This window comes from Neopsephotus bourkii, unplaced genomic scaffold, assembly GCF_033783945.1.
Source record: "Neopsephotus bourkii isolate Nb327-2 ecotype Australia unplaced genomic scaffold, CSIRO-AGI_Nbou_v1 NB_196, whole genome shotgun sequence".
In the NCBI taxonomy this organism is placed as follows: domain Eukaryota; kingdom Metazoa; phylum Chordata; class Aves; order Psittaciformes; family Psittacidae; genus Neopsephotus; species Neopsephotus bourkii.
In genome coordinates, this window is record NW_026900709.1 from 7,921,912 (window position 1) to 7,936,119 (window position 14,208).

Below are 14,208 nucleotides of genomic sequence, written 5' to 3' on the forward strand. Positions count from 1 at the left end.
AGAATTAAAGCAACAGGCTATTCCTACCTCCCTGATTCAGCCTGTCCATTGTTTTGTGAACATCTGGTCTCGATAACAAGCAAAAAAATCAGGACAAATACAACCACTGAGATTCACAAACAAGGCCCCAGAATCCAAAACACCACAGTGCTGAGACAAAGAAGCAAAAAAAGAGGAAAGGGAGGGGGGAAGATCACCACCAGGCTGACAGAATTTACTTGTATTCCATTCATGTACTTCACCTTTTCCTTAAAAGAAACATAACTGTTGCTCAGTATTGCAAATACCTGTAATTTGAAGCACATGAATAAAACTGACATTGAATTCAATCAGTTACGCAGCAAAATTATTTTCTGGAGACAGGGAATACTGGTGTGTGCAGCAGCACAAGTTCATCTTGCTGCAGAAGGCTTAAAGAGGATGGTTAAGGTGAAGCACAGGAATCAACTTCCCTGTGATTGTGTCTTGACTTCAACTGAAGCAAAATAGAGGTTAGGTAGGTACCTGGTCCTCATTCATTTCTGTCAGTAATTTGTTGGCAAGGTCTTTCTCACTCTTGTCTGCCACTTTATTGTTAGCATTTAAAAACAGCTGTTAGAAACAGAGACAAGAACAATGGAAATAATCGCATTAAACAGTTGCCTGCAGCCAAACCTGTGGAGGCTGCCTTGGATTTGAATTTCAGGTTTAAAAAATAGAAAAAATAATAAAAATTCTCCCACTGGTGAGACACAGTCCTCCATTACTATAATTCAGTCTTCTGTTGATCTTACAATACCAAAGATTACATGATCTTTTTCCTGGATAGTAACTGTCTTTTTCTTCCCCCCAGAATTAAATGAAGATTTGTAATGGCTGAGACAAGGAAACAGATCTATCTGGAATTCCTACTGGCCACTGGCTTAGCAACTGGGTTTTCATTTAAGGTATGCAACATGACAGGAGACTCTCAAACATTTACTTGTGAGAAATAAAGACAACAGTGGGGCATCAGCAAAGAAATGGTGCTGATGTTTCACCATTTTTGCACTTATGTTTCATCCTAGGTGAAGACTGAAGATACATAGACAGATTTTTTTTATCTTCAAATAGCAAGAAGAGCAGAATTTCTGGGGCACATAGTCTTTAGGACAAGAGTAGAATACCTCTGTCATCATCCTAAGAAACACAGATGTTGTAAACAGCTTTACATCAAACATACACCTATCCTGCATCTTCAGCTAAGAAACTGCTCTTAGTAGCTAGATTCCTGATCAGTTCCTGAATTTACAAGTTTAAAGCTCAAATTCATAATCAATTACAGTCACTTTGTGTGCGAAGTTTAGCCGTAACCTAATCAGAACTAAAATTTATCGTATCTTTTTCTGGTTTTAAATTCTACTGATCCCTGGTCAAAATGTTTTAAAAGTCACTTGGGGGGGGGGGGGGAATTTAACAATAGTTGCCCTGAAAGGGTAAGAATTCAGCATTTGTCATTTTTTTTCCTCAGACATTTTGTTTCATTTTCTGATGGGTAGTTTCTCTGAAAAGGAACAACCTGAGAAATCAACTTGCATAAATTAGGGTAAAACAGAAGGACAACACTCAATATATTATTTTGACTTACATAGGTGCGAAAGCACATAGAAACACATGTCATTTTGAAAGGTACATTACAGTCAAAAGAACTTAGCATTGCAGAATAACTATAACATGCCTCAGAGGGTTATAATATTAACAAGTAGAAATAAGAACATTAAACAGAAGCAAATGCAGACATGCAAAAAACAAAAAAAAACTTATTAGATTTTTCATATGGGTTACTTCAGTTCTGATAATATGTGTCAAGTGGAAAAAAAACGTATTTTTATTACAATGTCCATAAGGTATTAATTCTTCTATTTAAAAGCTGTTTAGAAACTATTTTTTTAACCAGGCATACTGCTAGAGGTCATTGTGCTTTGCTCATCTGACCTCTCTAAGAGAATTTAACAGATGAGAAAAGATTCAGGGCCAATAACACAGCTTATTGAGTGATTCTGTGTAGAATAAGCACCTCCTGATACCTCTAAAATACAGTCCCTCTTCCAGATGTCACAGGCAAAAAGCAATATTCAGACCACCAAAACTTAACTAAACACTTAAGTTTTCTGCAGATCTCTAACCCTAGAGCATAGTTAAGGGAAGACAGTTTGCCCATAAGTATTATAACCTGTAAATATAAGGGAGATTCAAATTTTGGAAGATTGTTGAACTGCGAATGACTAAGAAGTATGACTAGAAGTCTGGCCTTGAATATCCTAAGTTCTTTGGGATATCCGTAGCAGAAATAGTGGCATGGATTTTCTTTACCCCTTCTTTCCATGGAAATTTTTTGCACTTCAAATTTGCTGAACATCCAATAGTGTCCCGAGTTTCAGGTATGTGTATGGACTCTCCCATTACGTGAAGAAGACTCTACACACAGCTTGCTGTTGAATCCAGTGGCAAGATTTTCATAGGTAAAGAAAAAAGATCTAGAAATAGAGTCTCCACCCCAGCTAATAAGGAGAAATCCTAATTCCACAGCTAAATTCATCTTTCTGGCTTTGAAAAAGAATATAGATATATTGGAAAATAAACATACAACACCTTCTCAGCATCCACCCTCTCCCCACTTCTCATCTTTAGAGTATTCTAATTGTGAAAGGATAAAAAATTCCCACCATGTAGCAAACTGGCAGCACTGATATCCAATCACAGTAATGAGTGACTATCACAGGAAAAAAATAAAAATTGAAAAAAAATCTCTTGTGACATACACACAAGCAGAATAAAAGGACCAGGTTGCAAAAATAGAATAGCTGTTCCTGCCTTCTTAAATTCCACCACTTGTTTATATAAGAACAGAAACATGGCTAGAGCCTCCATGAATAGGTAAACATCACACTGCTTAATGATTTAAGGAGAAACCAAAAGAGAAATTTCTTGTAGAGTACAAGGTCAGTATAAAAATAGGTGCAGATTCCCAAACAGGAGGAGGAGAATGGAAAGGTCATTTATTTTCACGAGGAGATTAAAAAAAACCACTACAGAAACTATTCGAACACTTCAAGTCAGTTGGCATTTTGCCATTGATTACAGTCACAGTTATAACATAATCCAAACACATTTATTTTTAATTAATCACTGCTCTGAAATATGTTCTAATAAAAAAATCTAAATGGATTTGAATCAAACTGCATACTATAGCTAGCATTAAATGAGCTCAAAATAGCTACGCTACCAACATATCACAGACAGAAATACAATACTCCACAAAGTTACACCATATCTATGTTCTTCTGCACAGGGAAAAATGAAATCTACAGAGCAATCAGTGGAAGACACTATCTTGCAAATTATCACCATCTGGGACTCAGATGAAAACACAACATCTATGTAAACACTAAGTCCTATGTAGAAGGAGAAGAACAATTGAAGAACATTTGTAACAGCTTGAGCTCGTGTTTTATGTCAGCTACACAAAACTAATATTTTGAATAAATTACCAGGCAGACCAGCAAGGGTTTGGTTTTTTTTTAATAGAAAAATATGCTTCCGAAATTAAAATTCACACCTCCCTCTGGCAGCAGCTGTGACTTCCTAGCAATCCAGTGACAGAATATAGAAAACATAATACCAAAACAAAAAAAACCCGGCAACCCAAAAGATTCTTTATGGGGGTTGGGTCCAGTAAGAACCTCAATAGATTTTAGAGACCAAGAGGTGTCTGTGAAGATAGAAACTCAAAATAAGCATTCATTGCTTTAACCACAAGACAAACATCAAACACCATTATTTAATTAAGAATAAATATTCTAGAGTGACTTGAAACTTTCAGATCTTTCATAGCATTAGTGGCTCTAACCATTCCAAGTTTTACTTCCAGTATGCAGACACTATAAAACTGCATTTAATTCAGAAAGAAAACATAAAGGTATTGTAAGACAAGTTTTGTTAAAAATATGCTGATAAGGAAAAATTTACCTTGCAGTTCTGCAACAGTCGAATGAGATGCTCAAAGCAGTTACTGTTAAGGAAAATTGCCTGCAGAACAGGCCTATCTGTGCAGTCTAACATGGCTGTGATGGTATCTACAAAATTAAAACAGAACTGGCATCAAAGATAAAACATTTCCCAACAAGTATTTTTTTCAGCACATTACATAATAAACATGGGGAAAATTATACAACAAATTATGTGTTGTGAATTCTTTGATCAAGAATAATGCGCATGTTAAATACGAAGCACTAGGCCTAAAGCTAAACATTTTGATGCTATAAAAATTATCATGTAACCTACTGTTTCTGGAGAAAAATTCAACTACCAAGTATCTTTGATTGCTCTGGGCCTCTGTTAAAAGTCATTGCTATTTGTGAGTACATAAGCAGCCTGTCTTTCATTTAAAGCACACGAATACTTGCTTCCTCATGAAGCAATTACTCTGGAAGTTTGGGAAAAGAATTACCTTTATTTATATTTCCCATTTTGTACATCAAATGGAAAAAAAATCCAAATCCTGAATTCTTATCCAGTGACTTAAACCCACTGTTTCAGACCACCACTTTCAGCCAATATTTACAAACAATGCCGTCTGAAAAGTGAACTATCACAAAATAGCCACCACAGACCCACTTTACTATGCAATTACAGGCTGATGTCAGCTGTTGCCTAGCAAAAGGGTGTGGGGTTTGTTTTTTGTTTTTTTTTTTTGGAGTGGGAAGATTTTGTGGAGGTTTTTTGTTGAGTTGTTTTTTTTTTTTCAAATGGAGACTGGAAGTACATGAACCTTGACACTGGTTAAATGGTAGCCATCTGATAGTCTCTTCTGTTGTTTTGGGGTTTTTTTGTAGTGAATGATTAAACAGGAATACATCTAAAGTGATGTCAATGAAGAAATATTTGCAATTTTTGGATTGCTCACCCAAGTGAACATTTTTTGGTAGACATTCAGTTATACTACTATCATGGTTTAATCATTACTTGCTTTAGAGTTATTATGAAGAGATACTTAAAGGAGCTGCAAAATTGACTACTCACTCAGCATTTGGATCTGTAGTGCTATGAACCTTCTCTCCCACTGCCTGCATCGCCTTGGATTAGGTAAAGCTGAATGGTCTGAATTAAGCAACTTGAAATAGTTCTCCAATATTGTACTTGTTTCCACTTGCCGCTGGTCAGAACTGCTGGTTAGAAGGATATGGACAACTTCTGTCAGGCACTTTAGAGTCAGCTCTGCCTTCCTGCTCACTTCCTCAGGGTTCCTGTCATCCCAGTTGTCACAGTCTGCTAAAACACGCATCAAGACTTCCATGGTGGCGGGAGACACTGCTTGAAGAGCATTCCTCTGAAACCCATGGGGTAAAGAAATGATTAAGGAACATGTAATAAACAAAAATCAAACCTCTTCAAACCAGCAGTTTCTGAGTTGAATCATCCAATATGCATTATTATGCCTCTTAATGCCCTGTAATTGTTAAATATGAAACAGTCTACTTGGATTGTATTAACAGCTACAGATAAAATGCATCCCATCTTGTTCATTTTTTTAAGAGAATGCATAAAGGGAAAAAGATATATAATTTAAATGCATATTAAAAATTCTTATAAAGCAGTCTTTGTAAACTTCTAGGTAAAGCTGCACTTGAAATTTCATTCTAGATCATGAGATTTGTGATATTTTAAAATCTTTGAAAAGAACATAGTAATTTGTAAACACTTGTGCAGGCCCCAAATGCATTTTCCTAACCTCTCTTCCTGAGGGTCTGACTGCATAGCCTGAAGGCCACCTTAAAGCTGGGGCAGGAGCCCAGCCTTCTAGAGAGCACCTTGGCAGGGACTTGCTTTAAGGAGCTTCATTCAAGCTGTGGTTCCCAACCTTTTATTTGGCTGAGCTATGTTGCAGCTGGGCCTATGCCAGGCCACATACTGCCTTGAACCTGATCTAGTGTCTTGAACCTTGACTGCCCAGATTGACCTTAGCCCTGCCTCATCACCATGGATGGGCTGGCAACCACTGGACTCTTAAATGACTCTAGTCACCAGCACAAGACCAAATCCCCATCCTGATGTGCTGACCAGATTTCCTGACTTGATCTCAGGCTTCATCACTACAGAGTTGTCTAGTGATCTAGGCTGCCTGATCCTGGTTACTACCTGCAGACCTACTCATATCCCCCTGTTCAACTACAGTGAGACTGCATGTTTTGCCAGTGAGGTCAACTGCCTCTACCTGCCTGGTCATCATGTTCAGTCACACGCTGCCTTCTCTGGTGGACCTGTGCCTGGCTTTGCTGCTCCCTCTCTTCTGGATCATCATTTGTTTGTGACCCGACTAAGTAGCATATTACAGAAGTCAGCCAAGACAGTGGATGTTGGCTTTGCTGATAATGAACATTCTCTTTTCTTCACATCTTCACATTCTTTCAAAGACTTTAAGCAGCTTCCAAGCTATAAAGGCCCCATGCCCCTTACTGAAACAGCTTCTGCCATTGGGAAGTAAGATAGATGAATTTCATGTGTTGATACAAAACTTGTCTCTCTGCAGATGGAAACTCCTAATCTAGTTATTCACATTTTTTTCTTTATGATATAAAAATATTACAGTAAGCTCATACAAAAGCATGGTTATCATAGACAGCAAATTCCTACTGTTATTTGAAAGCAGGACCTAGTTTTTAGCATTTAGATACTATTGAACACAGAATTACCCTAAACTTCATAAGACAGACAATTCATAGTTAATAATAAATTCTTCTCATTTGTGAGTTATGGAGTATTTATAAGCCTTAATAAACATACATTTGGAGGCTTCAGCAGCTGGAAAGAGTTCAGAGCGTCCTTACCTGACCACCAGCCACAATAGCTCCAAAAAGATGCAGCAGGCAACATTTTAGGCTTTCCTTGAGATGTTCACTTTCTTGAAAGCATTCTGATTGGAGTATATAAAAAGGAGGAGGACTCCTTACTTTGGTCATATAAATTATACAAAGTTTTTCCTCTCAAAAAAAGAACACCAAACAAAATAACAATAGAAAGCATCTCCACTCCCTGTCATCATGCAAAGTTTTATTTAAACAGTTTTCAAGTATAAAATCTCCACATTCTTTCACATAAATCAGACACAAACACATCAATTCCAGCATTATCAAAGTAACGACAAGACATTCAAAGCCTGCCTGGACGAGTTCCTGTGTGATGTACTCTAGGTTACCCTGCTCTTGCAGGGGGGTTGGACTAGATGATCTTTTGAGGTCCCTTCCAACCCTTGCGATTCCGTGAATTCACAGAGCCAGACCTTCACGTTGCATAAAACTTTTCACGCTGGCTAGCAGAACTATAGACAGAACAGCTGTTTAGCTGATCCATAATGTAACATGAGCCCATTTTGTCCATACTAATGGGAAATAGGAGGACATGTTAAAATGCAAGCAGCTAGCAAGCATGACAAAAGTTAGAGCAATTTTGGCACAGAATGTCTAATGCTATAGGCAGTGCGGGTAGCTCAATAAAAGGTTTCTGAGCTTGTTCCCTTTATGCCAAACTTCCCAGGGAAGCCTATGCAGGTCTGTAACCTTTCTAGCAGTAGTCTTTTTAAAGGACATTACCCTGCATCTCTTCTCATGCCGTACCTGATATAAATTAACTATAAACACCCTCAGTAACTCTTCTTAGAAAGAGAGGTAACCTGGATATTTTTTCTATAGCAATAACACTAGATTCAAAGTAGCTGCAACAAAGTACAAAGGATTATTTTATTTGGAATTAACCATTGTAAAACTTCCAATAACTTCATGAGGAAGAACCAATAATGACTCGGGTTTGTAAAAAAGTGAGATTTTAAACAAACAATAGAAATTGAAAATGCAAGAATTTTATATTCATTAAACTAATAATATAACCTTTAAGGCAATTACCAATTACTGGCAAGTAAGATTTCTAACTATATACTGAATTAGTAAGCCTGTTTGAACAGAAAATTGCACAATCATTTTTTCAATCTGGTCTTCCTAGGAAACAATGCTTAGATGATCACAGTTATAATGGGAGTCCCATCATTCCCATGACTTACAGTCTCTGAATCTTATGGGGAAACTCAGACAAATGCAAAAGAGCAGCACCCAGCAGATTGCCAGTAAATTGTTAGGGTGGGCAGACAAAAAAAAAACAAAGCCTCATAAGTGCTGCCACAGCAGAATGCCTAAAGCACATGCTCTGCAATTTCTTGTTCTGTCTCTCCTGCCAGCAGATGAGTATCTGCCAGCTAATTAGTACACTTGCAGCTCAGCTACAGTATATAATATTTAAGGGATTTGGGAACCAGGATGCAATGCACTGAATGGGGAGGAAAGAACCTGCAGATGATATTCCTCAGAAGCAGCCTTTAGAGGTTTCCAGTACTCTGTCACTAAGATAATGGCATTTTACTGGCATCTGCTCTTCGGTCTTTTTGGCAACTAGCCTATTTTATGCACATAGGGAGAGAATCTCAAGGAACAGGACGAGTATACGACTCAAACCTAGAGAAACCAAATTCACAAGCAAGAACAGATCCTTCCTTTTTTGCTTCCAATTAAAGCTGAGTTAACAGATAGCTGCAAAAAGGACCAATTTCATTCATACCCCAGCTCCAGCATATTTCTGCCACCTCAATTCTATTGGCACTTAGCTGCTTCAACTCTGTTATCACCATAAATTGGGTATGCTAAACTGGAAAACTAGCTGGGTACCCCACTTTCCCACGATTTAAGTACAGAACATGACACATAAGTCCTCCTTTTCCACACAGCCAATCCGTAATGGTGAGAACACATGAATTCTAAAGTAGCCATCATGATATTTAACGACTTAACCAGAAAAAAAAAAGAAAGAAGTTTCCCAAACTTTTAGTCCAAGGAACATTTGCTCATTGGATGGCACAGAGGTGCCTTCTTTCTAGCTATTAAATCATATTAACATACAAAAATGCATGAACATTTCCCTCAGATTATTTTTCCATGCGAGTTATCATTACAGCTGCTACAGGGATCCTACATTCAATCACTGTATGTACCCTAATAAATACAAAAGTTGGCAATTTAGAGCACCAACCCTCTTAAATTGCATTAGGCAATGAAAGAAAGTCTGAAAAAATCCAAGCTTTCCAAGATGAGCAAGAATGGCAAGGTGATGCTCAGGGCACGAAACAAGCAAACAAAGCAACCCACTTCATTCAGCCTCAGAAAGCAAGCAAGGTGCTTTCACATTTATCAGGCATTCTTAGGGGAAAGGAACTTGGAATCACTAAGTAGATTCCTTTAACAATAACTATTTTTAAACATGCTGTGAATGATACTTACGGTAAAAAAAAGGGACAAACTCAACAGTGAGGGAAGCTGGTTTATACTTCTGTCTGCTTTTCTCAACTGTACTAAGGAAACATCTGCAATTACATTAAAAAAAGGTACAGAAATCGGATATGAGACCTTGGGTATATGGTATCATATACCACATTATATGATACTATAAAAAACACTACCAAATACTACCAAAAATCAGGACTTACCTTTCACCTTCAGGATCAAGAAAAATAGCATAGTAATATTTTATCCTGAAAAAATTAATCATAGCTAATCCTGTATTTACTGTTCTACTGCTAGAAATACCTTAGCTTTATACAATATGGTTTAGATGCCAGCAAGCTGTTATTTAGTCTTTGCTTACTGTAACTAAGCTACCAGCTAGACTGCCAAATTCCTTAAGCATGCAATTTGAAATGGACACAAATCATTATTATGAGTTCATTGGAGGAGGAGGGAGCAGAATGACATGACAACACCATCAAATTCAGGGGTTTAATTCTACTAATACACTTATAACCTTTTCAAAAATATATATATACTGTGATCTTCAATATTTTCTTTTGCCCTAATTCAACCAGGTCTGCCTCCCCATCCCTTCTGGCATCCTTGTTCCACCAGTTTAGAAAAATGGGCCTGTTTCTGAAAGAAGAAAGCAATAGAAGGACCTTCATGTTGGTCAGTTACAACTGAACACCTCTTAGTATATCACTGAATTTAATTTTGTTTTAACTCCTAGACTGCTAGTAAATAAAACTTTAGAAAGTTATTTAAGTCATATCCAGTTTCAGAAAGCATAGTACTTTTCTGTGGTGTGATTATATTGATTCATTGCCAAATTCTACACCTTCACTGGTTGTAAATTTACTTATTTTGAGTACCTATACTCTACCTAAGATACCATGAAATGTGTTGGCACTGCCTACATGACATCTGAAATCAGCCTAGCAGTATGCTGGCATGCCATATATGAGAACTGGTATCAATTCATGCTCTGTCCTAGAAAAGAGGAATTCTTACGTTGCACAGTAATACCAGAAGTTGTGTTCCCTACATGCTCCTTAAAATTTTGTGCACATTAATTCAAGCTGTTACTGAGAATACTATCTTCTGTTTCCGTAACAGCCTCATAAAACCTGCAGTCCATGCAGTATTACGGCATACTGCAGGTTTCAAGCTACAAAGAAACCCCAGCAGCCAACGTAGTCAGCTCATGTCATTTCCATTCTGTTTGCATGATGTTGCACAAGTGACTTGCTGCACAAATGCAAGTCACAGAATGTATGTTGTGAGAATGGACCTGATGTTTTACAAGAGTAGGTAACATGAGATATGATCTCTCTATCCCGTTAGTTATTTGTATGCACAGATCTAATATCTGATGCATGCCAAAATGGTCCTGATGGAAATAAAACTGAGGACCTAAACGAAAAGAAGCTCTGAATAATAGCAGCAAGGGGCAAACAACAACTTCAGCCCTTGACAACACTGCAGAAAAACATGTTAACTATACAAAACTATGTACATTTAATATTATTGCAATTAGTTTGGGGCTAATAATGGAGACTGTGCAAGAAAAAAGGCTTCTAAGAAGTTTGTAAGAGGTCTCTGAAGAGCCAGTTATAGCAGATAAAGTGAATCACTAGAAGGTTCAAAGATCAGGGCCTGTACCTAGAATGACAGAAATTAAGCATCGCCAAAAGCCCATTTCCTGGCTCTCTACACTTTCCTCCTTACAAAAAGCATCACAACTCAGCTTTCCACTAAATGAAACAGGATTTGCTGGTACTCTTGGGATATATTACTCTGACAACTTTGGTGCCAATGAAGTTCAGTTCCTAGCATGCCTGCTTCATGATGTTAATTTTGGTAGAAAAATTATTTCATTAATGCTATTCTAAAGAATGTGTCTTTGAGGGAAAAAAATCCTAAAACATACTATCAAGTGCTGAAGGCTATCAATTTTAACAGTTGTAAAATGTAGTAATATAGAGGTAACAACTTCTTATTTTAGTTTGGTATCAGGCAGCAGTAGTTCTGTCAGAAACTTGACATATTGTTCATCTAGTTATCATCAACCACAGTATTTATAATCCTGTTCCAATTCACACATACCCTGCAATTCGCTGCCTCCAGTTTCGATATGGATCGTAGAGGCTTTCACAAAAAGCCAATGCATGTCGCACAAATTCTTCTATAGGGGTCTGATCTGCCAGTTCTTTTTCTTTTGTTTTGCTTTTTAACTGAGGAAAAAAAAAGAAAAAAAGAAAGCTGTGGTCAGAAAATTTCTAGAAGTTGAAAATTCACCTTGATTACCTTCAGAACAGTTCTGAGCCCACACATTGTTTCCCACACAACACCAGTATTGAAAAAGTGGATCATATTAACAGGAGCAGGAAGTATTGGATGGCAAAAAATGAGAACTGTTAATCACATACCTGTTGAATGTATAACGTAGTCATGGTGATAACATGGTTAATGTATGAACACATCCCAATCTCTTCCACATTAGCCAAATTTCTATGAAGACAACATAAAAACCACAGAAACGTACACATTTGAGGCTAGTTCAAACAATGTTTGTTTTAGCATTCTGTCTATAACCATACAAAAGTATAACAGCATTTCAAAAATACTTGTCGTGTACTGCATGTACTCAAATGTTTATTTCTGCCACAGTAACAACAGAGCTCGTAAGTTTTCTTCTACCGGAAGGAAAAGAAAGGCCCCAGTCACTCTGCTGTAGGCCAATTCTATCTGGAATTTGGGTTTCAAAGGTTAAGCAGATTCCCAGGACGCTCTAAATAGAAAGCTCAGAAATGGTATCTGAAAATAAAGACAGCAACTTCCACTTCTCCCACATTACTTGTGCATAGACTTTCTCAAACTTTAGCAAACATATTACCCAGAAGCATTTATTCACTTTAAATTCTCCCAAGGAAAGCAAATATCTAATAAATTTTAGAACATAAATAAATCAAGAGCAATAAGGAAACAGCATACATGTTATTTCTCAGTCTTGAGGATAAGTTACAAAGATCAGATACTGAAGTGATGACATAAGGAGAGCTTGACAGCAATTAAAGACTGACAATAGCTTGTACTTCAGATGCATTACCACCACCTACTCAGCTTATATTTAATATTCCAGGAAACAAACACTCCCCTACAGCTTCTTGTATTGTTTCATGGGAAGGAGAGACAGTGGTCTTAAAAGCTGCTTCAAATATTCCTCAGAAAAGGAGATCCACTTCCTCTCTTAATGCAGTTTATAATAGAAGACTGAAGAATAGGGATGACTAGATCCCTAAAACCAGTTTATTCACCTGCTTCAACAGAATTACAAAATAAGGCACAAGTTTCAGAAGGAATCCAGTTGCATTAATGGTGTAATCAGTCAGTTTCTTAAGCTGTTTATGGAATTATAAGCATGTTAAGAATGTGAAACAGTTCCTCCTGTACAATTCTCTCTCAAGTTACTTCATACCCAACACTTGTTAGAGTCTGTCATTTCTTTTAAAAGTATTTCTTATACCAGGTACACCGTATCTTGAATTCCCTTAGATATATCCTACGTAACTACAAGGATATCCATTCTATTTCTCATGGCAACCATTGCTGCCAAGATGATTGCATTGTTTCCTTCTCTTTCTTATTCCCTCTTCCTTTAATTTGAAGATTGTGAGAAGTGAAATTTCTCTGTTTCTCCTGGAAAGTGTCATTACAACCTCTATTTATTGGCTGTACCACAATTTCTTTAACAAAACAATAGCACTGCTGAGGTAACAATCAGAAGAAATACCTGCAAAGGATGATAAAGAATTTCACAAGTAAAAGTGAGAGAGCCTGCTGTTGCTCTTCTAGTCCATCTGACATTTTCTGGACACACTGTAGCAGCTGGAGCCTGAGGACCTGAAGAATGTTATCAGGAAGCAGTGATATTCCAGGAGGAATGTCATCCACCCTAAGGAGAAAAGCCACACACAAAACTGTTAATCATGCAAATGACATGCTACCAATCAATTTCAAGGTGCATATGTAATGTTCCAGTAAGCCTCTAAAAGAAAGGTTGCTGAACTGATGGTTCGCAAACACTTCCTAATGAACCAAAAGGAAAAGCCTGGTGGCAATAGGCCACCTTGAGCTTCCTTTTCCCCATCAACAAGCTCCACTGAATGTGTTAAAAAAAAATCATTAACTGTATTCCTCAGTGCTCCTCCATGCAATGATCTGCCTTAATTGCCATGGAGAAATTGCATGATTTTCATCAGGTAAATAGGTGGCCTGGGAAATCCCTAAATAAGGAAAGGGATGGCCACAATGGAATGACACATGAAAACTAAACTCAAAGGGAATATTTTCAACTTTCTACTGAAGATTAAGTGCCCAAATAAATGAGATACCAATTATTAAATACTTAATGAAGCCCAGTTGGTAGACATCCACAGTGAGCTTCGTGTCTTTCTTACATGAATTAAAAAGCCATAAAAACTAAGATTAAATAAAAAAAAAAAGAAAGCTGTTCACAGTAAGACTGAACAAAGGCAGATGTAAAAACCAGGGTCTGAATGTGCAAGAGAGAGAGCTCTCAAAAATCTGAGTCTTGGCACAGTGATTTTGCACGAAAAAAATCACCCATCCTCATTAGTTTCTGGATATCATGAACTCAGCAAATAGGGATTTTTTTCTGCTATTTAATTATTTTTAGGAGTCAAAAAGACTGTTGCGTTGCTATTAAAATTAACAACTCTCCCAAGGCCAGACATGGCCCTGAAGAGCATTAGATATTTTTGCCTAGTGTTTTTGCTAAACTGAAACATTTTTAGAAATATACTAGTGAGAACCAAAGGAAGGAAAGAAGAAAATCACA

The 14,208-nt window shown here is 37.3% G+C and overlaps 1 protein-coding gene across 6 annotated transcripts in view; it reads right to left on the bottom strand.

The window, feature by feature from the left end:
* The window catches only part of NBEAL1 (neurobeachin like 1), an 80,319-nt gene that overhangs the window by 43,962 nt on the left and 22,149 nt on the right, over nucleotides 1-14,208 (bottom strand). For 4 of the 6 annotated variants that reach the window (XR_009729330.1, XM_061378886.1, XM_061378896.1 and 1 more), the window contains exons 3-10: nucleotides 13,141-13,302; nucleotides 11,777-11,858; nucleotides 11,454-11,581; nucleotides 9,339-9,421; nucleotides 6,846-6,931; nucleotides 5,041-5,347; nucleotides 3,988-4,094; nucleotides 505-591 (exon numbers count right to left, since the gene is read on the bottom strand). Coding sequence is in view for 5 of the 6 variants with exons in the window: in XM_061378886.1 (XP_061234870.1) it covers nucleotides 505-591; nucleotides 3,988-4,094; nucleotides 5,041-5,347; nucleotides 6,846-6,931; nucleotides 9,339-9,421; nucleotides 11,454-11,581; nucleotides 11,777-11,858; nucleotides 13,141-13,302 (1,042 nt within the window). In the remaining variant the exon portion in view is untranslated. The remainder of the gene's footprint in view (nucleotides 1-504; nucleotides 592-3,987; nucleotides 4,095-5,040; nucleotides 5,348-6,845; nucleotides 6,932-9,338; nucleotides 9,422-11,453; nucleotides 11,582-11,776; nucleotides 11,859-13,140; nucleotides 13,303-14,208) is intronic. The other 2 variants (XM_061378913.1, XM_061378903.1) reach the window with 1 other exon arrangement.